Source organism: Vespula vulgaris, chromosome 16 (assembly GCF_905475345.1).
Source record: "Vespula vulgaris chromosome 16, iyVesVulg1.1, whole genome shotgun sequence".
NCBI classification, from domain to species: Eukaryota; Metazoa; Arthropoda; class Insecta; order Hymenoptera; family Vespidae; genus Vespula; species Vespula vulgaris.
In genome coordinates this window covers 4348828-4375088 of record NC_066601.1, presented here as the reverse complement: position 1 = coordinate 4375088, position 26261 = coordinate 4348828, and the positions used below count along the sequence as shown (strand labels likewise).

The 26261-nt window shown below is 34.2% G+C and overlaps 5 protein-coding genes across 10 annotated transcripts; all 5 read right to left on the bottom strand.

Moving 5' to 3' along the window:
* On the bottom strand, nt 1–7245 carry LOC127069857 (uncharacterized). The gene is made up of 14 exons (XM_051007429.1): nt 6616–7245; nt 5950–6339; nt 5662–5866; nt 5397–5552; nt 5269–5318; nt 4440–4528; nt 4166–4397; nt 3713–4051; nt 3365–3569; nt 1940–2352; nt 1483–1824; nt 1203–1407; nt 815–970; nt 1–745 (listed from the first exon to the last, which is right to left on the bottom strand). Exons 1-14 carry the CDS (start codon nt 6975–6977, stop codon nt 698–700), a joined length of 3192 nt encoding a protein of 1063 aa, XP_050863386.1. The 5' UTR covers nt 6978–7245; the 3' UTR covers nt 1–697.
* Nucleotides 2307–5252, bottom strand: LOC127069756 (odorant receptor 46a-like). The gene is made up of 5 exons (XM_051007190.1): nt 4166–5252; nt 3713–4051; nt 3365–3569; nt 3094–3249; nt 2307–3007 (listed from the first exon to the last, which is right to left on the bottom strand). Exons 1-5 carry the CDS (start codon nt 4522–4524, stop codon nt 2954–2956), a joined length of 1113 nt encoding a protein of 370 aa, XP_050863147.1. The 5' UTR covers nt 4525–5252; the 3' UTR covers nt 2307–2953.
* Nucleotides 7246–7378: 133 nt separating the features above from the next.
* Nucleotides 7379–9939, bottom strand: LOC127069766 (odorant receptor Or1-like). Its single transcript, XM_051007207.1, has 5 exons — nt 9065–9939; nt 8514–8903; nt 8037–8241; nt 7790–7945; nt 7379–7710 (listed from the first exon to the last, which is right to left on the bottom strand). Exons 1-5 carry the CDS (start codon nt 9424–9426, stop codon nt 7660–7662), a joined length of 1164 nt encoding a protein of 387 aa, XP_050863164.1. The 5' UTR covers nt 9427–9939; the 3' UTR covers nt 7379–7659.
* Nucleotides 9940–10134: 195 nt separating this feature from the next.
* Nucleotides 10135–14092, bottom strand: LOC127069749 (pre-mRNA-splicing factor ATP-dependent RNA helicase DHX16). Of its 2 annotated transcripts, XM_051007173.1 has the most exons (13): nt 13960–14085; nt 13602–13803; nt 13370–13538; nt 13066–13307; nt 12800–13002; nt 12418–12713; nt 12021–12325; nt 11733–11890; nt 11393–11666; nt 10876–11311; nt 10696–10801; nt 10449–10625; nt 10135–10359 (listed from the first exon to the last, which is right to left on the bottom strand). In XM_051007173.1, the coding sequence occupies exons 2-13, from the start codon at nt 13762–13764 to the stop codon at nt 10228–10230; spliced, it is 2661 nt and encodes an 886-aa protein (XP_050863130.1). In that variant the 5' UTR covers nt 13765–13803; nt 13960–14085; the 3' UTR covers nt 10135–10227. The 2 variants fall into 2 exon arrangements, with proteins under 2 accessions (XP_050863130.1, XP_050863129.1); XM_051007172.1 differs by having other exon boundaries at nt 12800–13307; nt 13960–14092.
* Nucleotides 14093–14344: 252 nt separating this feature from the next.
* Nucleotides 14345–24843, bottom strand: LOC127069752 (F-box/LRR-repeat protein 20). 5 transcript variants are annotated; one of them, XM_051007181.1, is made up of 9 exons: nt 24674–24840; nt 20121–20336; nt 19809–19876; nt 19614–19743; nt 19068–19529; nt 18706–18897; nt 18526–18627; nt 18225–18429; nt 14345–18082 (listed from the first exon to the last, which is right to left on the bottom strand). In XM_051007181.1, the coding sequence occupies exons 1-9, from the start codon at nt 24701–24703 to the stop codon at nt 18024–18026; spliced, it is 1464 nt and encodes a 487-aa protein (XP_050863138.1). In that variant the 5' UTR covers nt 24704–24840; the 3' UTR covers nt 14345–18023. The 5 variants fall into 5 exon arrangements, with proteins under 5 accessions (XP_050863138.1, XP_050863137.1, XP_050863136.1 ...); XM_051007180.1 differs by having other exon boundaries at nt 18214–18429; nt 24674–24838; XM_051007179.1 differs by having other exon boundaries at nt 14345–18429; nt 24674–24843.
* Between the last annotated feature and the right edge of the window lie 1418 nt (nt 24844–26261).

The following is a 26261-nucleotide window of genomic DNA, read 5'->3' as shown; positions in this document are numbered from 1 at the left end:
GAAATATTCTCACAAACTAAAAGCACATATTTTTATTTTATTGATATGACTACTTTCTCTCTCACATGAATGATAAAGTAATTTTATATGTTGTAATCGAAGTATGTCATTATTATAATAACCACTATGAAAAGATGCATTTCTTTAAATGATATTTTATTATTTAAAGCATCTCTTTCTACTTTGATGGAAAAGAACGACGACCCTTCAATGTTCTATCATTATTGATTATTAATTATTCTTATGCACTGTGCGTGGAAGCGGAAGATATGGTAGGAAAAAATTGCTTTGACATAAAATTATTATGATGTAGCTGAGTTTGTCTTTTTGCAGAGGTAGCTATTTGCGAACAGTAAAAGGATTCAGTGAAGATAAAAATTCCTCTTTATATTCTACCTCTTCGTTACTTGTTTTTAGTCCAATAATTATCCTTTAGTTTCACCGTTTGAAAACAATTTCGAATATGATGTAAGCACTCAAGTTGTCGCAACTACAATTATTCACATTTTTCAAGAAAATATAGTTGTGATAAAACAGAAAGCCCGATGAATTTTCTTGCAAGTAGATTATTTTATTCTTGTCTTTTTTTTTCTTTTTTGTAATTTTCTATATTTACATCATACGTCTATCATACCTAAACACTAATTCAAATCATTTGTATCTGTTTTTTTTTCCTCATCTTTTCTACTTACTCTTGTTAAGTTTGTTCCAAAAAGTTGTATGCCGAGTATGCGGTCTTAAGTATCTGAAAACGAAGACAATCGTAAAACATGGAACTATTAGCATATTTTGTCATCACAATAAAAATACTGACGCTCACGAACGAATCGATATTCAGAGGAAAAAGATTCATAACGATAATGATGATCGGTCTCGTCGTACGTCTCATCATAATCAAAAGACTCTTCTTGATGTCAGTGCTTAGCTCCATCAAATTTGTCTGGAACATTTCGTAGACAATTTCTTGGCTCTGTGTAATAAATAAAATATTATTTTACACGCAAGTAGAAAGATTACTTTAATGATTCCTGGCAAATTATTTTTTACAGAAATGAAATAGTTTGATAGGAAAAAAAAAACTTTCATTGATTCAAGCATTTTTTATCAATTTCTAGGAATATTCATCGCCGAGTAAAAAATAATTTCCATGAGAATTAATATTAATGATAATCGAGAGAAAATTAATATTTCTTTTAGAAGACCTTTAGAGTGATTAAATGTCCATGCGAGCAGTAGAGATACAATTGGGCTAACATGCCAGACATAAACAATAGCATTTTTATAAATTCCAAATTATTCGCTGATATGCTCGTTAATCGGATCAGAGTAAAGCAGACCGTCAATGTACTTGCAGAAAATTGAATGAAGATTGTAAATTTAAATGTTTCGTTTACGGCAGCAGCAAAACTGCATGGGGAAAAAGACATCGTCAGACATTGTTTATGTAACTATATTTAGAGAAATCACTTTAGAAAAATTTACTTGTATATACATTCGTGATGACGAATGCAAAGTTTCAAAGTGGCCTTTCGTTCGTTCGTGATATTAGTTAGGCGATTTTCCAAGATCCTAATTTGACAAGTAATGTTTATTAGAAGATACCAGACTATAGTATCTAGAGCGACGTGAATCACTGCTCCTAATATCATTGCTAGCATTTGGTGAAGGTACGATAAATAAAATACAATAGGTGCCATGTTGACTTCAAACGGCAACCAAGCTTGAAAAGTTAATTCTCTTTTGTTAAAGCTTGTAAACAATGAGAGTAATAAAAAATTGCTCACCGTAAATACGACAAAAGATGTATAAGTGTTAGTGTTGAACCTGAGAAAGGAAAAGATTCAAATATTATGATATGTAATTTACATATGTACAATATAATATCAATTAAATAAGACATATATATTATATAAATCATTTTGTAATTTATATTACAAACCGACATAATCTGTCAAATTTTGCGTGAATGTTCATTTCCACATCGTCCAATGGCTGATGTGGTTCTTGTCCCAGAGTAACAATTAAGTCAACGATATTATTACGATTGACTACAAGACTTAACAATTTAAAGCAAGATACGAATTGTACCAAGAATAAATAAATATCGTCGGAAATATTGCTCGCATCTGCATTTAAAGCCATACCGATCATTTGTGATAAAGCCAGTGATGATACTAGAAAAGCTATAGTGATCGTGTATAAATTATAAAGGAGACATTTATAAATTGAGGGCGACCAAGATGGAGGTCTCCGCGATCCGCAGAGGCTGTGGATAATAAATATTGGTTTTAATGCACTCATATTTATATGCGAATGAAAAAAGCTCAATTTATTTTTTGAGATATAACTTTTCTAGTGTCGTTTACTTGAACTTTCTACAAGGATTATAAATCCTTCGAGCATTTTACGATAAACAATTTTCCATTAAGTATAACTTCCCGATTTCCGATATGTACTGAACGAAATGTTCTCACTGTCATTGATATGACTACTTTGTTTCCCCCATAAGTGATACGTTCAATGTAATTCTATACTTTTGTGATCGAAATATGTCATTATTATAATATCCACTGTGAAAAGATACGATTCTTAAAATAACGTTTCACTATGTTAAATTATCTCGCAGGAAAGAACGACAACTTTTCTAAGATCCATCATTATTGATCATTAATAATTCCTATGCACTCTATGGTAGCAACGACATAACGAAAAGCAATATTGCGAGGAGTACAACTCTCTGTCAAGAAAATTCTCAGTGAAAATTCAAATAAATAGGAATGTTGTACAACAGTTTCCTTAAAGGTAAATCATTTATTCTTTTTTTTATTATAGCACTTTTATAGCTTCTAATATTTATTAGCATTAATATTGTTGTTCTATTATTTGTAACTATATAATACTTGGACAATATTTTTTATTCCTTTCTGAATCATTCCTACATATCTTTTTTTTGTTATTCTTGCGTTTGTTGTAAAAGATTATAAGCCGAATAGGCTGTTTTAATTATCTGAAAGAAAAAAAAAAAAAAATACGGTGAAGTATGAAATTATATAATATTTAATATCATGATTAATGTGATATGTCAATACTGACACTGATAAATGAATCGAGATTCAGAGAGAAAATTTTCATAACGACCAATGAGATTGGATTCATTGTACGATTCATCATAATCAGTAAGGAAGTCTTGATGCTATTGTCAAGTCTTGTCCAATTTATGTCGAAGATATTGTTGATAATTTCTCTGCTCTACATTTGAAAAGTATTAAGTATTATTTTACATATAATGACTTACATATTTTCTTCAAGCACATTTATTGTACTAATGAATACATCTCTGTATTATATCAACATCTCAGCAAACCTTTAAAGTGACTAGATTTCCGTACCAGCAGTAAAGATAAATTTGTATTAACATGCAATACATGTAGAGCGACATTTTTGCATATTCGACAGAAGTTGATGATATTTTTGTTAATTGATATAACGTAAAGGAGACTGTCATCGTGCTGCCGAAAAACTGAATGAACATTATAAGTCCAAATATTTTATTTACGTTATCTGCGAATCTGTATATGTCAATGAAGAAATTATTTCTTTTATATTGCGACTTACTTAATTTTTTATGAATTAGAGAAGCGATCTTCTAACTTCCGCGTGCATGAATTAATTTTCAAATGAATTTTTTATAAAACATCTAACGTGAACTAACTTGTATATGCATTCATGATGACGGACGCACAATTTTAAAAGTGCCTCCTGTTCGTTGGAGATTTTCATCAAACGATTTTCCAAGATCTTGATTTGACAACAAATATGTATAAAAATGCCACAGATCAAAGAATCTAGAGCGACGTTAAGAAAGCCGGCTAATGTCATACCTAACATTTGTTGAGTGTACGTTAAATAATATATAACAGATGTCGTACTGTCAAACGGTAACCAAACTTGAAAAGTTAATTGTTTTTCCTTGAGGTCTGTAATCAAAGACATAAATACGAAACTGCTCACCGAAAACCCTATTAAGGATGTATAACCGTTCGTGTTGAGCCTAGAAAGGATAAATAACAAAATGTTTTGATAGAAATCGAATGAAATATGATGTCCAATGTAGAAGGAACAACTATACATTACGAGAAATTGTATGATAATTCTTATAACCAACCGTGCTAATTTCTCAAATTTTAATTGAATCTGAATTTCTTCATTATCCGATGGCTTATATGGTTCCTCTGCCAAAGTGTTAATTAACTTGACGACGTCGTTATGATTGAATTTAAAAGTTAACATTTTTAGACAGGATACAGCAATCGTCAAAGATATGTAAATTTCTTCGGAAAGATCGCTCGAAATGTTTAGGGCAATACCAATGATTTGGGATAAAGATAAAGACGATACTAGAAAAATTACACAGATATTGTATAAGTTGTATATAAAACGTTTGTAATATGAGAATGACCAGGATGGAGGTCTCCAGCATCCACAGATACTGAGAATCATCAAAGTCGATGCTAAAATCGTCATTTTTCTGTAAATTAATAACTTTTATAGATTTCTAAAAATATGAGTTTTCTAACATCGTTTACGCCTACTACCGACGAATTAAACTTTCAATCTAAAATAGATATAACTTTTGGTGAATTAGATCGTAGATCGAACAGACACGGATATTATGAAATTTTCTCACGAACTGATATGATTTCATATGTCAGTTTATTCGTACTTGTCTTCTCCCATGAATCGTAAGATCGATATAATTTTACTTTCCCTAAAGGGAAGTATATCATTACTGTAATATCAACTTGAAAAATTACATACACTTTGTTGTATCGATAAAACAATCCTGCTGGAAGAAAACAACGACTTTGCAACTTTCTATATTTACCATTATTAATTATTCCTAAGTTCTGTAGAGCCAGCGATATGACGACAGAATATTTTCCAGTCTGAATGGTTACGTAGCGAAGGTTTCTTTCTGCGAATTTTGTGCAGATTGTCGAATATCGTCAATTTTGAATATTAAAAATTCCTCTAAAGTAAGAATGAAGTAGTTTTTAAATAAAAGATCAAATGGAAAGAAAGCAAATAACAAAATGATTGGAAAATGGAGATCGCCTCTTAAAAAATAGTACTCAAGGTAAGTTGATTTATGATTGTGGACCATAAAACACTCAATATCTTATTTTTTGTACATTTTCGTGTACAGAAAAATATCGATACTTTTGTTTTTACTAACGTTGATTGCTCGAACTTAATTTTTTCGATTACGACGAGGATTTTTGCAGAACGTTGAAAGCTGTGTACGATGTATTCAGTATCTGCAATTCGTTTAAACGATATATAAGAACGATGCGAAGAATTAGAGAATATACGTGTCTTGCGAAAAAACAACTCACACTTGTAAACGATTGAGCTGACAATACTATCACATAGCCACTTCTCATTTCAATAGGTTTTGTACTTCGAGACATTACGATAGGAAGAATTTTGATAATGTCAGTTCTTAACGATGTCCAATCCATTTCATAAAACATATCTCCAATCTGCATGCTCTGTTAACAACAAAATAATAATAATAATAATAATAATAATAAGAAAAATTATACAATTGTATGCATGTCATTTTGTACGTCACACAAAAGATATTATTTGCACTTCGACCTTTAATATCACTTCGTTGCCGTACCAACAATAGAGAAAGATTTGCATAAACATAGAAGCAAGGTAAAAAACCGCCCACAAAAATTCGAAACTAGTGATTTCTGCCTTGGACATTCTGTAAACGGTCAAACAGAGTACAATCGAACTTATAGAGAACTGTAGCATGATCATCGTGGTAAAAACGTTGTTGACTCTAGTAGCAAAACTAGAAAATAAAAACGATTGTATCTTCGAGTATTTTCCGTCATTATCTTACACTTTATTTTACATTTTAAAGAAATTGTTTACCCGTATATGTAAAGATGATACTCGATCAATTCACGAATGATCCTCTTTTCCTCTCTCTTCCAATGAAAGATATTATCGCAATTCTTTCTCGCCATTTCCAGTAACATTGGCAACGTTTTTACACGGTGACCGAGTATCTCCAATTGCGCACAAATTTGTAACATCAATCCAGAAATGATGGTCTCATGAGCAACACTTGCGTTTGCACAGACCAAAAGAGCTACCGACTGATGAATCAAAGACAGCCAAAACATGATGTTCGAGGAATGATCGTAAGGAGTCCAATTGGCAAGTGGCAGGATACGTTCCTTTACGGCGTCTACGATCTGTGATATTATGGCAAAGACAACTGTTGCCTCGTTTAAAAATTCACAATAAATCGTGATCTTCCTAATGGCAATAAACATAATAAAAAGAATTATTTCTTTACGACAACGATTCTCGTGAGTATAAAGTAAATATAATAAAAGATTACGCGTGATTATTAGAACATACGATAAACGCATTTTATTCTTTCTTTCTTGTCATTGAAAGGAATAATTTGATTTGTTCATTGAAAACGAAGTCGTAAATATAAACAACTTTTGTTGAATCGCATCGTCGACACTTTCTACTTACACGATTCAGATATCACATTTCGATAAGTACTACTTGAAAATAACTCACTTAGCATTCTCGTCGAATTTTTGCTTTATTTTTTGTTCCTCCGAATTCCGTGGTATACAATCATCTTTCAAAAGCATATTGATCAATGAGATAACACTTTCCCGACGCAAATTAAGATTTATAACTTTAATGCACACTGCTACGACCGATATCGTAAGAGTAAACTTTTCGATGAAGGTATTTACGTTATGATCGACATAAGCATCGACGATTTCACAAAATGCGAATAAACATAAGATGAATATCATGAATAGAGTGTAAATATTATACAGATAGGATTTGAAAGAATTTTTTGGCCAGTTTACTGGTCGCCAATATCCAACGTACGTGAATAATGCAAATGATACAGGAAGAATATGCATTTCTGCGGATTATACTATGTTCTTTTTAATATATGTTCTATCCTTCGTATTTCTCTTTTTTTTTTCGAAAAGAAAGCACTGTAAAAATTTATAAGCGGAGCTTGTAATAAGATAATAAGCTTAGATGTAAGACGAATGTACGATATGCAAAGAATTTATAAAAACTGTCTTCCTCTTCTTCCGTTCATTAAAACATCGTATAGTCAGTAATTATCTCCGTCTATACAATCAGTAATTTTTAATAACTTGCTCTACGTTCGAGTTATTCTATCGCATTAGAAATAAAATAAATCCTATTGAATATCCCAAGAGACGGAGACGTAGAGACTAATCAATGTTACATAATTTATTGACAATTAGCGACTTCCATGTCTTTCGTCCGTAATTAAAAACTTTCAACGTATTTTTGCCCTCTGGACATTTTATTTTATAAATAATTAAAAAGCACAAGCAGCTATAGCCAGCGATACGTATAGACGAGTTCCGGATAATCTTGAACAGTTCTGCGTTGACATCATATTTATACTATAATTCTTCTTCTTCTATTATTATTATCATGATTTGTTCTCGTGGATTTTATTAAAAATGAAACAAATAAAATAATAATATTCACTACGTTTTAAAGTATGGAACGTAACTACACCGTCAAACGGTATATGTATTTGTTGATATAACAAGTATATTATGACGAAGTTTGTAAAACATTATAAGCAGAATATGAGACTTTAATTATCTGAAATTGAATAATAGAATTAATAGTGTACAATTATTGAAGTGATAATATGTTAATTGTTAATTCTTTCGTTATTTACGATCATAAACGATTCTGCTGAGAGTTTCACTATATAGCCACTATTCATTTCGATGGCTCTCGTTGTTCGTGCCATTATTATAGTAAGATTTTTTATTACTTTACTTCTTAATGATATCCAATCCATTTCATAAAATGCATCTCCAATTTTTTTACTCTATAAAATAAAAATAAGAAAGATTATTGAAGAATCATATAAAAAATAAATAGAAAGTTTTTTTCTTTTTTTTTTTTTTATAAATGCTGACCCTTAACGTAACTTCGTTACCAAACCAACAATAAAGGAAGAGTTGAGTGAGCATACACGTGAGATAAAAAAATGTCCACAGGAAATCCAGGCTTATCACATCTTTCGTTGATAATTTATACACGCTCATGCAGAGTACTGTAGAACTTATAGAAAATTGCATGAATATCATAAGCATGAACACGTCATTGACTTTTTTAGCAAACCTAAAATCAAACAATTTCTTTGTAATAGTGTCCAAAAAAAATTATATATATATATATATCGAATTTGTGAGATTATAACATTATTAATAATAATAATAATGAAATGAAGAAACAAGAATGTCAATAAATTTAACTCGTAAAAAAAAATCGTAACTCATATTTTTCTCTCTATATATATTATATATAAAGTAAAAATATAAATAATGTATAAAAGTATCTATATACTAACAACCAGTATCATTATTTTCAATGAAATTATAGTAATTTTTTACTTATAAACGTAAAGATGATACTCGACCAATTCACCAATAACTTTATTTTCGACTTTTTTAAAGTCCTCTTTAGAGGAATAATTTTTCTGTGTCTTTTGCAGAAACGTTGGCAATGTTCTTGCCCGATGACAGAGTATCTCCAATTGAGCACAAATTTGTATCATCAGTCCGGATATTATGGTCTCGTGAGCCACGCTCGAGTTAGCACACACCATGAGAGCAAAGGATTGATGAAGTAAAGTGATCCAAAACATAATATTCGAGGTACGATCGTATGGTGTCCAATCGGCAAGCGGTAAAGTACGAGTTTCTAAGAATTTACCAAATTGAGCCACAGTTGCGAAGAAGACGGTTGTCTCGTTCAAGATTTCGCAATAAATTGTGATAGTTCTAAGGTAACACGTTTTACATTAATTTGTGACTTTCTAAAAAGCGATATTAAAACGAGTAAATTTTTAATACGTATAATAAATCTGACCATACGGCTTACCTTTACTACTAGGATCCGAATATAACGCATAATATCTATCTATCACTTAATTAGTACTCACTTGGCATTTTTATCAAACTTCTGTTTAATTGCCAGCTCCTCTGAATCACGTGGAATGCATACCTCCTTTAGAAGCATGTTTGCAACTGAAATAATACTATTTCGATTGATTAAAATGTTCGTCACTTTGATACAAACTCCGATGACGGATATAAAGAGTGAAAACTTTTCAAGTAAGTTATCCAAGTCATGATCAATCAGAGCATCCATGAACCCACAGAATGCGAATGTATAAAGCAAGAATACCATGAAAGTCGTATAAACGTTGTAAATGAAATACTTTAAAGAATTCGATGACCATTTTGTTGGTCGCCAAAAACCAACGTAAGTTAACAGGCCGAATGATAAAGGAAGAGTATGCATTATTTTTTCCTATGTCTTATTCAATTTTATATATTAATCTTTTGCTTTACGAGATCGTAAAATCACAATGGAATCTGTCTTTAAAAAAATGTTACATCTTCTCACTGACGATAAGAAATAAAAATATTAGATTATTAGTAGATACGTATGTACGTTCTATAGCATGAATGTCTTTCTTAGTTTATTCTTTATTCATACATATGTCTCTGCCTTTTGTTGTTAACACCGCAAGAGAGGTTTCTTTACTTATACAGTAAATATACAGACCGTAGTTATCATCGTCTTATCCTATGTAATATGCAATTTACATCATAATCTATAGCTAATAATTGTCCTGTCTCTTTCTCTCTCTCTCTCTGGCTATACCGTCAGTAAATTTTTATAATACTGCATTCGAGTCAGGAGGTTCATTTTCAAGCAATTTCTCTGTCTACGAGTACCACGTATAATTATAATATTATTATATAAAGAGATAGAAATAAATGACGAGATTCTACGTTATACGGTCCAAGTTTGTTATTCCAAAGGCTTTTAAAATGTATGAAGTTCTTACGAATGCTTCATTATCGTTTAACGAGTAATTATACATATTTCTTTTTCTACCAACTCTCGATATACTTTTATATTCTCTTTCGAATAATTGCTCTGAAACGAAGGAATATGATAAAATATATTTTACGAGTAATAGATTTACATTTTACAAAGGTGTACTAAAATATTGTACAATCATGAAGGATTGTGGTTTTATTTTCTGTAATATAAAAGTTTCATCTGTACAAAAAGTATTTTAACTACTGTTACTCAGTTGGTTCCATCTGGCCGTGCTCTGCCTGCAACTTTAGGCATTTTTTTATTTGTCGAGTCTTCAAGTTCTTTGGGTTTGTAATAATGTGGTGCAACTTCCAACAACCATTTGCTTTCTATTTCGGTAACCTAAGTATATTTAATCAATTCGTTATAACGATTGGACGTATATTAAATGTTTGTATCAAACCATTACTTCCAAGGTTTTTACGAAATACCTGTCGCATGAATTCTTTCGTCGTAAATACTAATTCGTGATAAAGCAACCATCGTGGAAGTTCTTGAAATAGAGAACTATTCGGATGAATCGACACCGTTTGATTGTGTTTTGCTGTTTTATAATGGCCTCCCTTTGACAAACGAGCTACGTGATAGAAATAACCTGCCGTAATAGCCTGAAATATTTTAGGAATGAATGTAATAAGAGTACTTAGAAGTTTCAAAGCTAATAACAAAATGACATACTTTCCGAATATTAACTGTTTCTGTAATACCCGAGACAAGTTCCATTTCGACACGTTGCATCAAGCCGATTAACTGTTCCCTAACATCTCTGGCTCGTTTCATCGATCTAATCGAACAAATATATCGTTGATACGACGATGTAAAAGTAAAACGAGAAAACAGAAAACAATTCGTGCATACCTATGCTGAATGAAATTTTCGTAACACCAATGAGTACTAAAATCACTTTGTTGCCACTGATTATAAACATTAAGAAGAGTAAGATGATCTCCACCAGGAACGTGAAAATTTTTTCGAGCTGTATCAGCATGTATAATTTTATCTTTGGGTCTATAGAAGATTGCTCCGTTTACAGAAAGCATAGCAGCTATGGTGGCCACTTCTTCAGAGCAACGATAACGTTCGCTAGCTAACAACATTTTTGCCATCATTGGATCAAGTGGAAATTCTGCCATTCGTCGACCGAGTTTAGTTAATTCGCCGCGATGATTAAGGGCACCCAAAGCGTAAAGCTGCTCTAAAGCTAATACTAATGTTTCATGCGGTGGTGGATCGAGAAAATCAAAGTGAACTAAATCGTTAATACCTAGAGCTTTCAAAGTGAGCACTGCGTTACCTATAACGTGATTTATCATATAATCAAATTATTGTGCGAATGATGAAATTTCTCTCATACTATCGTCGAATTAATACAAACCAAGATTTATCCTTTGTATTTCAGGTACAGTATTATCTTCCAACTCGTGTTGATATGCCCATGCTGTGTAAAGTCTGAAACATTTACCAGGCGCTACTCTGCCAGCGCGACCAGCTCGCTGCATTGCGGAAGCTTTGCTAATCGGGACAACCATCAGACTTTCCATTCCTGTTCGAGAATTAAAATTATTCTGTTTCGCAAATCCAGGATCTATCACGTAAACGATATTATCGATCGTTAAAGACGTCTCTGCAATGTTAGTAGCCAGAACAACCTATTGGAAAAGATAACGCGCAAGTAGATCGTCGAAATGAAGCCAATGAAAAAAATAATAAAATACCTTTCTAGCGCCAGGTGGAGTAGGTTGAAATATTTTAGCTTGCATATCACTCGGCAAGTTTGCATAAACAGGCAATATCAAAAGTTCAGCCAACTTACTTCCCAGCCTTCTTACTCTCTCTTGTAACATCTCTTGACACGTCTCAATCTCGTCCTGACCTTATCGACATTTTTTAAGTTACTAGCTGATTTGCAACTGTTAAATGTCATGAATATTCTAATTGATGCTTGTACCTATGTATACGTTCAATGACACGATTCTAACGATTCATGACAAGTATGTACTCACCAGTTAGAAATACTAGCACATCTCCTGGCGGTTGTGTCGCATGAATTTGAAGAATAGAGACTACACATGCGTCGATATAGTCCGCTTCAGGCGCTTTTGTATAATATATATCTACAGGGAAACGACGACCAGGTATACGAAAAATTGGAGCATCGTCGAAGAATTCGCTAAACTTTGTCGCATCTAATGTTGCCGAAGAAATTAACAGTTTCAAGTCTGAACGGAATCTTGTAATATCCTTGACCAAACCAAATAAAATATCGGTATGTAATGTGCGCTCATGAGCTTCGTCAATTATCATTACGCTAAAAACAACGTACATTGTTGTCAATAAACATATAAAAATGATCCAATTATGATTTACAACAAATTGTTTTCTGGCGTTTTAAGAGATTACCTGTATGACGCTAAATCAGGCTGACTAAGGAATTCACGATGCAATGTACCGTCAGTCATGTATTTTATACGCGTACGATGAGACGTACAATCTTCGAAACGAATCGCATAACCAACTTCGTTTCCAAGTTTTACAGCCATTTCATGAGCTACTCTAGCAGCTACGGACATTGCTGCTACTCGGCGAGGCTCGCTGCAACCAATAATTTTATCGTTCACTGCAAAGCCCGATTCGTATAAATACTGAGGAATTTGTGTAGTCTTCCCTGAACCTGTTTCACCTTCTATGATCAGAATCTGAAACGATGGTGTTAAACTATTTACTATCAAGTTTTGCAATAAAATTTGTTTCAAATCAACTTGTCCCATAAACAATGCAATACCTGATGTTCTTTAATAGCTTGGATAAGATCGTTCTTAAAAGGATATATCGGTAAGCTCTTTTTTGTTTCTTGTATGGTTTGCAAAATTTTTGCCTGTGGAGAAGGACTTGGTTCACGTTTTGTACCTTTTTCACTTCCAGGCATACGCAGTGCCTGAATAAATTCTATTTCATCCTCCAATAAAAGATCATAATCCTGTTGTGCTGTTATTTGATTGCATATTAATGAATCATAAAGGTAGTGAATTAGGATAATTATTATTATACCTTTTCTATCCTTTGCTCCAAATCTAAATACGGCAGATGACATCTGATCAGACTCCCATTTACTTTGTTCAGATTGCGGTGGTTCTGTATCGGGTGGTTCTATCTCAGCTTCCAATTTCTTTTTTTCCAAAGGCATATGATACCTTTGTACTCTTTCAAGTTCCCTTGCCTTTTCATGTTCTTTTGCCAATTGTAATAATTGTTTCTTATGAGCTCTTTCACGCTTTTCACGTTCTGTCAAACTATAATAAACAGTATTATTAACAAATCATTATTATCAATTTAAATATAATTCAAAAATTACATTTCTTCTTCAAATAGATATTCATCATCGATAATATCTGCTTCTAATTCTGCCACCTTATCCTCTTTACGTTTTTCTAAATATTTTCTGCGAGATTCCACTCTCAGTTTTGGGACAAGCTTTTCTCTAGCATCGGTTTCCATGAGTTTAAGTCTTTTTGCTGCTTCAGCTTTAAAAAAAATTTGTATATTAATTCCAAAGGCAAAAAACTTCAAATATTGCAATTTCTTACCTGCTCCAGAGCCAGCAGGCATAGCAACTTTACGTGTCTTAGTGTCATCCTTAGCTTTAAGACGGTTTGCAAATTCATCTCTCTCTTTTATATCTTTTTTACGTCTTTCTTCCTCACTATCGCTATCCTCGCTTGAGGTTTCTTGTCTTCTGTATTTACTCATTTTGAATACCTTTCGATTATATTAACAAACTATTCAAATCTGTAAAAGTACAGGTAGATGTATAATATTTACTTGCACATTTTATATATATATATATATATATAATTAGAAATGATAATATTATCCTGCAAAAATGATTTTTACTGTACAATTAAGTTCATTTACGTAAGAACGAATTAATTACTAATTACTAACAATATTTAGCGTCTCCAAACGTTTCTCATTTCATAGGTTATGTTTCAACAAACCGCAAATACAACGGACATGTGTTTACAACACTAATGACATCTGTTGGATAAAATACTATCGATCAATCGATATCACTATCGCAAATTCGATATTTTCAAATATCTACTTGTTCCGTACATTCTCAAAGAATCATTATGAACTACCAATATTATTGATTAATTAAGAATTATCACGTAGATTATTGTGCTATCAATAAAATACACGCAACTTCAATTTATTTATTTGTCCAAATATAGTTTTAAATTATCGAATTTGTTATTACATATATTATCGAAACAATATCTTGATTGCATTGATGGAGTGGATTGCAAATATATCCATTCGAAGCGTATATTATCTCGAATATATTTTATTATACATACATTAATGAAAATATATACATGGTAGACTGCAGCTCATCAAAGCAGCAAAGTGTCAATATAATCAGCTACAGTATTCGTACGCGGATCTGTTTGAATGACGTCCTCTCGATAAAGTCGATTTTCCATCGACAATTATAAATCGGGAATTTTTCGGGAGGCACGTGTAGGCCGACACGTGTAGACCATTCTGTTTCATACAATTTATTTTCTTTCCCGTTTAACCCTTTTCCCTATGGACATTCTCGACAGACACGATGATCCTGTATCGCGTGACGGCGAAGTCCTTTCAAGGACATAAAAACGCGTTCCTGAGAATAAGAATGACGATTGGGCAAACAGATATAGGAATACTTTCACTGATCTTCGAATAACATCTGAATCTTATTCTCTTACTTTCGCATCCTCACTCTCTCTCTCTCTCTCTCTCTCTCTCTCTCTCTCTTTCTCGCTTTCTTCTAATTTTCTTTTTTTCTATATCTCACTCATTGTTTCTATTACGCTTTTTCATATTCATTTTTTTTTCATTTTCTTCCTATACTACTGCACAGCCAAACACTTGCTCGATCACTCGACTTCTATTATATTCATGATGCTTCTCATTTTTGTTTCATTAATATCGTTACAACATGATTGAACGGTGTGATGTTTGCGATTATTAGGATAAAACGGTTCAAGACGACCGTCTATAATTTTTCTTCTTTTTGTTTCATCAAAATTCAGGCGGTTTCGCGAATTATCCCGTATCGATTCCAGTTACACACACGACCGATTCGAAGTACCGACAGACTTCTGCAGGTTTGTATTCTCTTCATTATTGATAAATATATAGTACAATGTCTTCTCTGTTAATTGAAACAATAATTATATCTTCATCATGTCGACGCATCATTCAATGTTAGTTAATTGAATTCATACGTAGATAATATATTTGTACTTCGTTCTAGATCATTTCAGAGCTTTTTGAGAGCTTATTTTCGATCATATAATTCTACAAAATATATTATAATACGAAAGACATTTGAGCGAGAAATGGGAAACCTTTGAGGCTTGTCGGTAGTATAACGTGAACGTACAAACATTATTGCCTTAGATTGGCAATGAAATATTCGCTTAATCGTAAACTCAACCCTTAGAACGAGACATTACGATGATCACATTAGTTTCCTAAAGATGACATGCAGCGTATAAAACATATCTCATATACATACATACATACATATATATATGTATACACACACATATATATATATGTATAAGTATATTTATCCTTCATTTACTGTTTTTTATTTCCTTTTTTTTTTGTTAATCCTAGTTGTTTTCATTCATTAATCTTTTACACGCTATATTAAATATATGCAGTACGACGCTCTTACATCCTAATCAGAGGATTAACAATTGCAACTTTGACGCAACGACACACACGATGGCATTTACATGGTCGAGTACGCACGAACGACACAACGCGATTCTTCTCTATTATTTCTTTTTTTTTTTTGTTCTAAAATTAAGAGAAGCAATATAAAAGAGGAAGAAAAAAAAACAGAAAAATAAAAGAAACCAATTCATCAAGTGGTGCATATGGTAACGATAATAATAATAATAATAATCATAATTATAATAATAATAATAAAAATAATTATAATAACAACAACAACAACAACAATAATAATAATAATATTGCACGCGTGGTCGAACCCACTTGATTGTATTTTATTAAAATTTTTCGTCGAGTGCCGCTATCGAACGCGCGAAAATATTTCTTTGCGAGAATAATTTTCTCGATCATGTTTAAATTTATTCTGCGATCAAACGAATCGTGCTCAAACGTTCCGTCATGAGAACTTTTATAAGAGCGGATATTCGAATCTAATATAACGTTTTACGACATTTAAACGAAATTAAATTTTAGTAGCATACATTCTTATATATATAATCGTTTCTCTTTAAATTCACCATATCGAACATGCGAAGAGATTATTATTATTTCGCGTAAATGGTATTGCATCGGAGTATCAAGGAAAGCAAAAATTTTCTTGTTGTAGATCGTCGGCGACACTTCGAGTCGTCTGTACAAACAAAAACCATCGATTTCGATACATATCCGCAACGTACATATTATAATCGTACTGTCATCGTTCCGTAACCTAAGCTTAAAAAGTCAAAAAACCCAGCGTCGACAGCTGGACACAAAAGTTAATCCGTTTGACGCGTTAAACGCTTTGATTCGTATTTTTTTTTTCAGTCTGTGCTCTCCTAGTCCATGACGAGTTATTTGAATAAGATTAAAAAAAAAAAAAAAAGAAGGAAAAAAGAAAGAAAGCAAAAAAAAAAGAAAAAAAAGACAATTAAAAAACTAGAAAAAAAAAAGATAATGAAGATGCCTGGACCGTCGAGGAGAAGTAGTAGTACGCTTGGGACTCAAAATTACGACTCGCGAGCGGAATATATATATGTATGTTTATGTGTGTACGTGTGTGTGTGTATATATATATATCGTTTGCTCGTAAATCAATATAAAATGCATCTTAACATTCGCTACCATTAACGCTGGTAGTTGTACAAGTTTGAAAGACGATACTCCGGTATTCCTCGATCAAGTAAACGATTGCGCTTAAACGAGTTTTTGAAAGACGTTGTGCGCAGAGTCGAGTTCGCGACATGCGTCCTCTTGAAAGGAAAGAAACCCGTAGGTACCGTCATAGTTTCATGGATGGACCGGTGAAACGTATTCCATCAAAGACACGACGGTTTTTCTCATCCTACGTCAGAGAACTAAATTCTACAACTTTACAAAGTCGAGTTTCTATCTCGTAATTTTTGTTTTTTTTTGTTTTTCTTTTCTTTTCTTGTGTTTTTTTTTTTATATATATCAATAGCATTAGAGGCAGTGTTCGTCAAGAAACTGCTACAGGACGTACGTTTCCATTAAATCGGATGGTAAACTAAATTAAAAGTATGTTATTTTGTAACGACTCTACATTTCGTTCAGCGTTTATTTCGCTTTATAACGTGGCAATGTTCGAAGTTGAAAAAGAAAAAAAAAAAAAAAAAAAAAGACAGAAAATCATTTCTACGACGTGAAAGATTTCGATAGAAAATGACAAACTTGCGAACTAAGATAGGCTAGTGTCATAGATAAGATTCGTTATTAACGAAACCCAAAGATTTCTTTCCTTCTCGGACTGTCTCTGCAACGTGACAATGCGATAAGAAGGGATGCATGGTACTATCGAGAAAACAAGAGTATAACGCGAAATAATAGCGATAAGAGCGATTAGGAGTAACAGCAGTAGTAGCGGTTAATAGTAATAGTAGTAGTTGCAGTTTGCAGCAGTGACTGTGGTGACGACGATGGTAACGTACTGTACTCTCGTTGCGTGTGGAGCTCGAATTTGTTTCAACGTTTGAAATTGTCATTTACAAATTGACAGTGAGTCTCACACTCACTGTCGACGGTAGGCAACCAGGATTCCTGTTCTGGTAACCACAAAAGAGGTCCCATAATCGCCGTTAAACGTGACAGCGACCACCGACAAAAAGTCCACGTTTCTTCGTGGGGTAGATCGGACGATTTACTTCAGTGTCATTTGTATGTTAAATCACAGAATGACACAGCATCGACAATATCGTTGTCGAGGTGTTCCCGAATTAGGAGGTGGCGTGACCGGTGCAAAATATGCGTGGACTTTGATATTCGGCAAGTGTGTCTGAAATAGCGTTAACGATGTTTTATCAGCTTTATCTTGCGACAAGTGGATGGTGTGCGTTTAATGTATATGTATATATATATATAGTAAGGAGAGTAATTCGAAAGAAGAAAAAAAATGTAACACTGTACTCTGAGCCTACGTATGCCAGCTCTAGTGATCAGTTGACAGTCGTAGAGCTCGATTCGTTCGAGATTGTGGCAGGCCTGTAAAAGATGATCGAGACTGGCGTCCGTGATGAGAGGGCAATTATCCAGCTCTAATACCGCTAGGTGTTCAGCGGCACACGGTGAAAGAGCAAGCTGCCGAATCCCTTCGTCGGTAATCAGCTCGCAATGGGACAGACTCTATACGTTTTCAAAAGAACGAACCGATGATAGAGAAGGACAAGTACGCTCGATTGGATTTTTTAAAAGAATTTTCTTAAGATTTAATCGATATACCAGCTTCTCCAATCTCGGACAGCCCATGGCCAGGTGTATAAGGGTGGCATCTGTTATTAAAAGGCACTCTTCGAGGTCCATCTTTTCGAGTAGTCTGCAATTCTGAAAGTTAAGACGGTAAGAAAGTCGATCAGACTCAGCTGTTTTTCGGGATAACAGCATCATCGACTGTCAACTTACTCTCGCGAGAGCTTGAAAGCCTGCATCCGTGAAACGCGTGCAGGCAACGCACTCGAGAATACTAAGAAGCGGACAGTGTTGAGCCAAAGTGACGAGAGACGAATCCGTTAAATTAGGACAATTCGATATACAAACGTAATGCAGTCTTGAACACTGTTCACCTAGTTCTCTCACCGCGTCGTCGGTTATATTCTGGAACAATCATCGCATTGTTTCTGACAACATACACGATTTGAAAAAAGAGAAAATAAAAAAAAAAAAAATAAATAAATAAATAAACAAAAAAAGAAAAAAAATCGATCGTCTCCTTGTGATCGCATTAGTGAAAATAGATCTTTTATAATTTGAATCAACGTATGTACCCTGCATTCATGTAGGTTGATGGCTTCGAGATTTGGACAATACCGTGCCAAACATTTGACACCTCTGTCAGTCAACTGACGACAGCCCTTGCTTAGAAAACTACGCAATTCTCTACAGCCCCTTGCTAAAGCTTCGACTCCATTGTCGGTAAGTAACTCGCACCACGACAGATTGATGTGAGTTAGGTATAAACAACCATCAGAGAGATCTTTCAGCGAAAGATCTGTTATTTCGGGGCAGGAATCCAGATTTAATCGTTGAAGCTTTCGACAGTGTGTACTAAGGGCCGCACAAGTTGTATCCGAGATTTTCTTGCACTGACTCAGATTAAGTTCCTCGATGTTGGGACAAGATTCGGCTAATGCTTGCATGGATATGTCCTCGATACTTTGGCATCCTCTCAGAGACAATTGTCTAAGGAATCCACCGCAACGGCTCGAGATGTTACGTATTACCGATTCCTGTACAAGAGGATTATCGTGTACGCGCAATTTATCGAAATTTCAATCCTTATAAGAGAGATCTTTCACGACACATGTATGTACCTCTACGTCTCGTTGAAAATCGAATAGGTCGATCCTTTGCCAGTTGGAACCGTCGAGGGCTAATACGTTCCATGCCTTACTTACTTGGGCACATCGGCATAAGGATATCACATCAAGATACGAGAGAATCCTGAAATCACAGATATTGTTGCTTTCAAAATGACATTCGGAGATAACGCCATCTCATATTGTTACCTTAATAACAATTCCTTTGGCAGTTTCTTGTTAATCTGCGCCTCGTCGTCGTGAAATACCCACGTTAGCTGAAAAAAATGACGTTGAAAGTAAAAAGAAAATGGTTCGGATAAAAAGAGAGAGAAAGAGACAGAGAAAGAGAGAGAGAGAGAGAGAGAGAAAATACAAAGAAAAATCATATAGCGCGCAACTGACGGTCCACCGACGAACGTACAATATAATGTTAAGCGGGCAATGATAGGACATATTAACGATGTAGCTTAATACGAGCAAAGAAGAGAAAAACAACGGACATTAGAGTGAAAGACCAACCTGCACGTAGGATTGCTTCATGGTAGTGACAGGGTTGTTGTGAGCATGCGATTGCGATGTGCAATAACCACCCTGATGATGATAATGGTGATAATGATAGGATGGATGCTGCTGTCTCCACCATTGACTTCCGGTTCCAGACTCGTCGACCGGTTGAACACCTTGGCCAATCTGACCCCCTCCTCCTACTCCCACTCCCACTCGAATTACTTTTTTCTAAAACACATCCCAATGTATCGTCGGTGACGTCATGCTTTCTGATATTCTCTTCACGTGTACGAGCCCATCCATAATTTTCTTCCCATTGATATGTACTCCCCTGATGACAGTTCAAAATGGCCGTGTCTTCACAACTATATTACTTTTCCTTGCGATTCATTTCGAGTGATAACGATCGTGCAACGACGACGACGGTGACTCGACGATAACTACGATGTTTTGCTCGACTACGTTTCTTTATAAAGACGATTAACTTTTAAGCCAGATATTTTTTTTCCCTTTTTTTTTTTTACGAATCTCTCGAAATCACGTAACACCGCGGCGGATAAAAAATGTAAGGAGAGAGAGAGAGAGAGAAAGAGAAAAAAAAATGATACCTTTTACTCCAATCGGCCGACAATTTCTACGTTTTTTTTTTCTTCTGTTTTTAGTAATATATATTTTTATAATATAAATTCTCGAAAAATTTATAATCATTTCTAAAAGAAAGAAACAACTGTACAGAGCCATTTGCAATATCGTTCACGTTCTTTCTTTCAATATTTACGTCGTCCCTCATACGAAACAACGAAGAAAACAAGAAAAAAACGTAAACGTGTATCCGAAAGAGAATTATCTTTTAAATCACCTCATTAATCACGCGTAAAGACCTTAGAAACTTGTACGACGAACGTATGTATATTAATCGAGCAAAAGTAAATATTATGTTCGGCGATTCGACAACGGCAAAGTATTTCGGATAACGCGTATTTTCAACAAGACTCGGAATTGCGAGCGATAAATATTGAGGTCTACTCCCACAAACGATCAGGCAAATTTTAGATGTAAATTAAACGAGTGTAGGGGGTTGCCCGTCGCAGGGGCACATAGTATCGTTCTCGATCATTCGTCGATTTGTGGAAAAAAAAAATATATATATAAAAAAGGAAAAAAAAAGGAAAAAGAAAAACCAAAGTTAAATAAAGCAAATTTTTTTTTCTTCACCCCCCAGTTAATTTGCTTCTTCCCGATCATTTTTTTTCTGATAATAATAATGGAAAAAAAAAGGATATAGAAAAGAATACTCCGAACGTTATATTCCATATCTTTCTTTCTATTTTTGTACTCAACGAGAAATCGCGTGTAAGTAGTTTCGCAACGCAAACGATTCCGATGAAGCAGGAAATGAAATTGTAAAGAATTTGAAGGATCTCTCTAAAGACGGCCGCCAAAGACAATGCACTTGGACGATAAAGGTTGGTAGTAATTTTAAAACGACCTTCCCGATGCTGACTCAGTTTTATACGAATCGGACTTTCCTAATCCGAAGCTCCTCGTTACGTTGTTATCCTCTCATCGTGTAACACAGTCAAATCTCAACGAAAGACTCGTTAAGCTCGGTGGATCCTTTTTAGATGGGAACAAACAAGTCTACGTTTTCTTAATACTTAAATAAAGAGTGCAAGACAAAGATTTATTAAAATTATAATTCGTACCTCATCGAATAAACTATTATATATTATTTTGCATTATTTTCTTTTTTCGTTTGTATAAACCTATTGACGTCCTTCCTATCTAATAGATATATCATTAGTTGATAAGAATTAGAAAAAATAAATATATTATATGTATATGTATATTAATTAATAATATATGAAGAATCGAAACTGTTCTCGTCGCGCAGAAATTAAATATGATAAAAATTCCATGTCAGGCCTTTCATCTGATAATTCGTTAATGTATATGCATTCGCGACATACAACTCCGTATCATTGCAGGATACATCCGTTGATTCCATTAGACATATAATCATAAGACGTAATCTAACTTTGTTGCAACAACTTCAATAAAGATTGCAGTAACGTTTCATTTCGTGATTGCTGATAAATGACTAACGTCGATCTTAATAGCAATTATTCTTTTTTATCAAGATTACATCATCGATCATAGAATTAATCAATTATTCTAATATCCGAACTCGTCTCGATTATTTTTGTTTTACGTCTTTCTAATTAAACGGAGAAATGTGAAATTTCTTTATGCCGTGTGGGAGAAAGAGAGAAACAGAGGAAAACAAAGATAGATAAAATTTTAAATACCGATCTACGATAATTATTGCGATAACAAAGTCTGAACGTGAAAGCAACGCGCGCAGTTATGTATTTCGCGCGCTCCTGCCAGCCAGTCATCTCTTATTCTCTCTCTCTTCCCCCTTCTCTCTGTTTCTATACCTGTTCGATTTATTTCGACTTATTTCAGTGTAGAAATTCGCGTCTTAAATTATCCTACCACGAGGTAAAAATAAGGTTCGGGTGATTTTACTGTCGGACACGCGATCACGAGAAAAATATTAAAAAATATAATGCTAGAAAGAGGGGGAAGAATGGTACCACATAAAATTAATTAAAAAAAGGATGAGGAAGGAGATTATTTTTTTTTATTCCTTAAAATCTACGATTAAATAATCAATTATTAAATAAAACAATAATAAAGGAAGGTATGCTCGGGAAAATTTGATTTAACTTTGTAACATTGTTTGATAATTGAAAGCTAATTTCAAACGTTTACTTATGATAATTTAAATGTTTTAAAGCATATATATATATACAGATGTATGAATAGTATTATTGCTTCGGAGTACATCATCGGCTCCACCATTGGCATTGTCATGGCCATAAATCATAATATTATTTTATTGGGACGACTCCAATAAAGATAGGAGTAATCTTTCATTTCACAATTACTGTTATTCATAGATTAATTATTATTGATTATAAATGTAAATGTTCGAAATGAATGATTAATGTCAATAAAGGAGGGTATTGCTCGATTAAAAATTGCACAAGTATCATAATCGATTATTTCTCTCGTTCTCCCATTTCTTTCTTATTTAATTCTCTTTCCAGAATTATATTAACCGATTAAATTCGTTCTAACAATTTTAAGATACTAAGATACCCTTTACATGAGATAGATGCATCGATGATACCAACGAAAATTAACAAAAAAAAAAAATAAAAAAAAATAAAGAGAAAAAGATGCAAAGTACGTCGTCGATAAGAGATAACAGATAACTTAAAAGATTAACATTCGTCCATCAGAATTCGTTTTTATAATTTTTTGAATCGTCCGCGTGTGAGAAAAGGGATCGAAGTGAATCCAAACGAGTAGCATCCTCGTTATCCTCATCTCTTTCTCGTCGTTCGAACGAAAGAGATAAAGAAAAAAAAAAGAAAGAAAAAAGAAAACACAGGCATGCACGCACGTAGAGAGCAAGGTGTCGGAATTTTTGTTCGGACGTGTGTATTGGTCGTCTGTCCGACGTGAAGAAGAACAAAGAAAGGGGGTGGCGAGCGGGTGAATCGACAAGAGGGGGAACAAAGGGACGAAGAGACGTTTAAAACGTGAGCACACATCGAGACGACGATGATGATGACGATGACGATGACGATGCCATCGTTATCATCATCCTCGTCGTCCTCGTCGTCGTCGTCGACGACGACGCAAAGATGAACGCGTTAGCAATACGACGGTACGAATAGGAAGACGTCGTGTCGTCGACGCAACGAAGAACGACGAAAGAGAAAGAGATGAAGATATATATATATATATATATATATATATATATATATATGTATGTATGTATGTATGTATGTATGTATGCATGTAGGTTCACACACATATTCGCTAGATGCATATTCTTCTATATAGACATGTACGTGTCGTATAAAGAGAAGAAGAGAAAGAGAGACAGACCGAGCAAACGCGCGCGCGAGGGAGAGAGAGAGAGAGAGAGAGAGAGAGAACAAAGGATGGACTTGGCCGATCGGTTCGGTCGATGCATGCAAGAGAACGCAAACACGCTTGGCCGAAAGAGAGATTCTAGAAGTGGCAAATGGAAAAAGTTCTATATACAAAACATTGCTCGTGCCTTTTACCAATCGTACGAAAATACAATTTTCATCTTCGAACGAAAACAGAACTTTCGCGTACATTTGCGCTTAGTTTTCTTTATCTCGCTTTCCTTTTTTTTTGTTTTTGTCTTCGGACCAAAAGAATATTCCTTTCCTTCTCTCTTTCCTCGTCTCTCATCCGTCTCTCTCGTTCGTTCCGTTCTCTCTCTCTTTCTCTCTGGTCGTAGCAACAACGACGTCGAGAAAGAGAGGTAGGACGATGATAGTAGAGGCTGTCGCGCTACGCGAAGGCCAGTGGAGCGAATCAGCTGTTCGCGACGGCAATGACAACATTGGACACGCACACGACCCCCCCGTGGTGGCACACAGCTTCGACGCGCCGTTTTGACTTTCGAAGAAAGCACGGAAATGAGGCGACGACAGGCCGCCTAGTCGACTTACCTCGAGCCTGGTCCGCCCGGAGTGTATCATCCTTTTGCGTCGCGTTATTTTGCAAAACTTCCGGGAATACCCGCACGTTCTACCGTTGAAAAAACACACGTCGCCAACTCGAACGCGTTGCTACGCTTCGCGAGAGAAATGGCTGAGTCTACCGAGCGCTGGTCGCGCAGCTTTTCTCCGGTGGTGGGGGGTTACGGCCGAGAAGCGCGACCATTTTCTCAACGTCGCTGAACCTAGCCCTCTGATTCGTTGAGCTCACTCGACTTGGCGACAGCACCGCCAATCATTGCCCCTTTGCCCATTGTTTACACGCTTCCGATTGGATCGTTATTTTTACGATACGCTCCATTGCCCTGAACGCCATCTTCCGTTTACTATCGACATCTCGGTATCAACCAATGTCGGTAATGTAACGATCGATAAAGTCGATCCTTTACTATCCATCCTACCGATAAGTCGATTTATTCTTTTATTGATACTAGCGACTTCGGCGACAGGAATGGACAGAATATAAACTATAAATCTATCAAATGCGATGGTTGCATCGGTTTAACAAATGCTCTAAAGATCGATAATGGAATAATTCTAAAAAACAATGCCTTAGGACGGCAATTGTCGATCACTTACCACTTAACAAAAGCATCTAATTATTGCGATTTAATGGTGAATTTGTAGATTTCTTAATGAAAACATTGTCAAATGTTATTTCTAAATTCCATCGACGATGTAGCTTGGGAGAATTATCTTTTTCCACTTCTCTTTTTACTTTAGAAATATTCTACTTTTCACTTAGTTTGGTGACAGTGTAGTTAGTAGATAATTTGTGTGAAATTAAATATTAATATTGTAATAAGATTATAGGACATTGCATTATTAAATATTGGCACTATCAAAACGTGCCATCTACCGTGATTAAAATCGCTCGGTAAGAATGTACACATATATTACCGACGTCATATTGGTTTTACAGTTTATTATATTACCAATGATCGATATGATTATCATCTGTTGCAAAAAGTTACACACACACACACACACACACACACACACACACACACACACACACACACATTAATTGCTTTTAAAATTAGAAAATGAGTAATGCCGTAAAAACTTCAGAAATTACTAAATAATGCTTGGCAACGAAAGAATATTTTTTCTACATACTGCACGAAAGATACCTTCCAAAGTAGTATTTGTTATATTATTTGGGAATATAATTAATTGCTCTTATTTCAGTAATTATTATAGTTATAATATTAAATAAGATATGTCTAGACTATTATCTTTTAATATATCATAAAATTATGTAATGCCATTATATCGTGAAATTCGTTTACGATCATTTTAGAAATTAATAGAAATTTTGTACATCTTTCAATTCTGTACATTGATAACTTTAACTGATAATGTACTTAGAAATCTCTATATCACTGATAATTTAGAAGATCAAAGTACGATGAATTATGTAAAAAGGGTTTAAACTACTATTACGATAACAAATAAATTGGGTTTAATACCGCAAGGAATATTGCGAATGATACAATGCAATCGTTATCAATATTTCTGTAGAAAATTCTCTGGATTA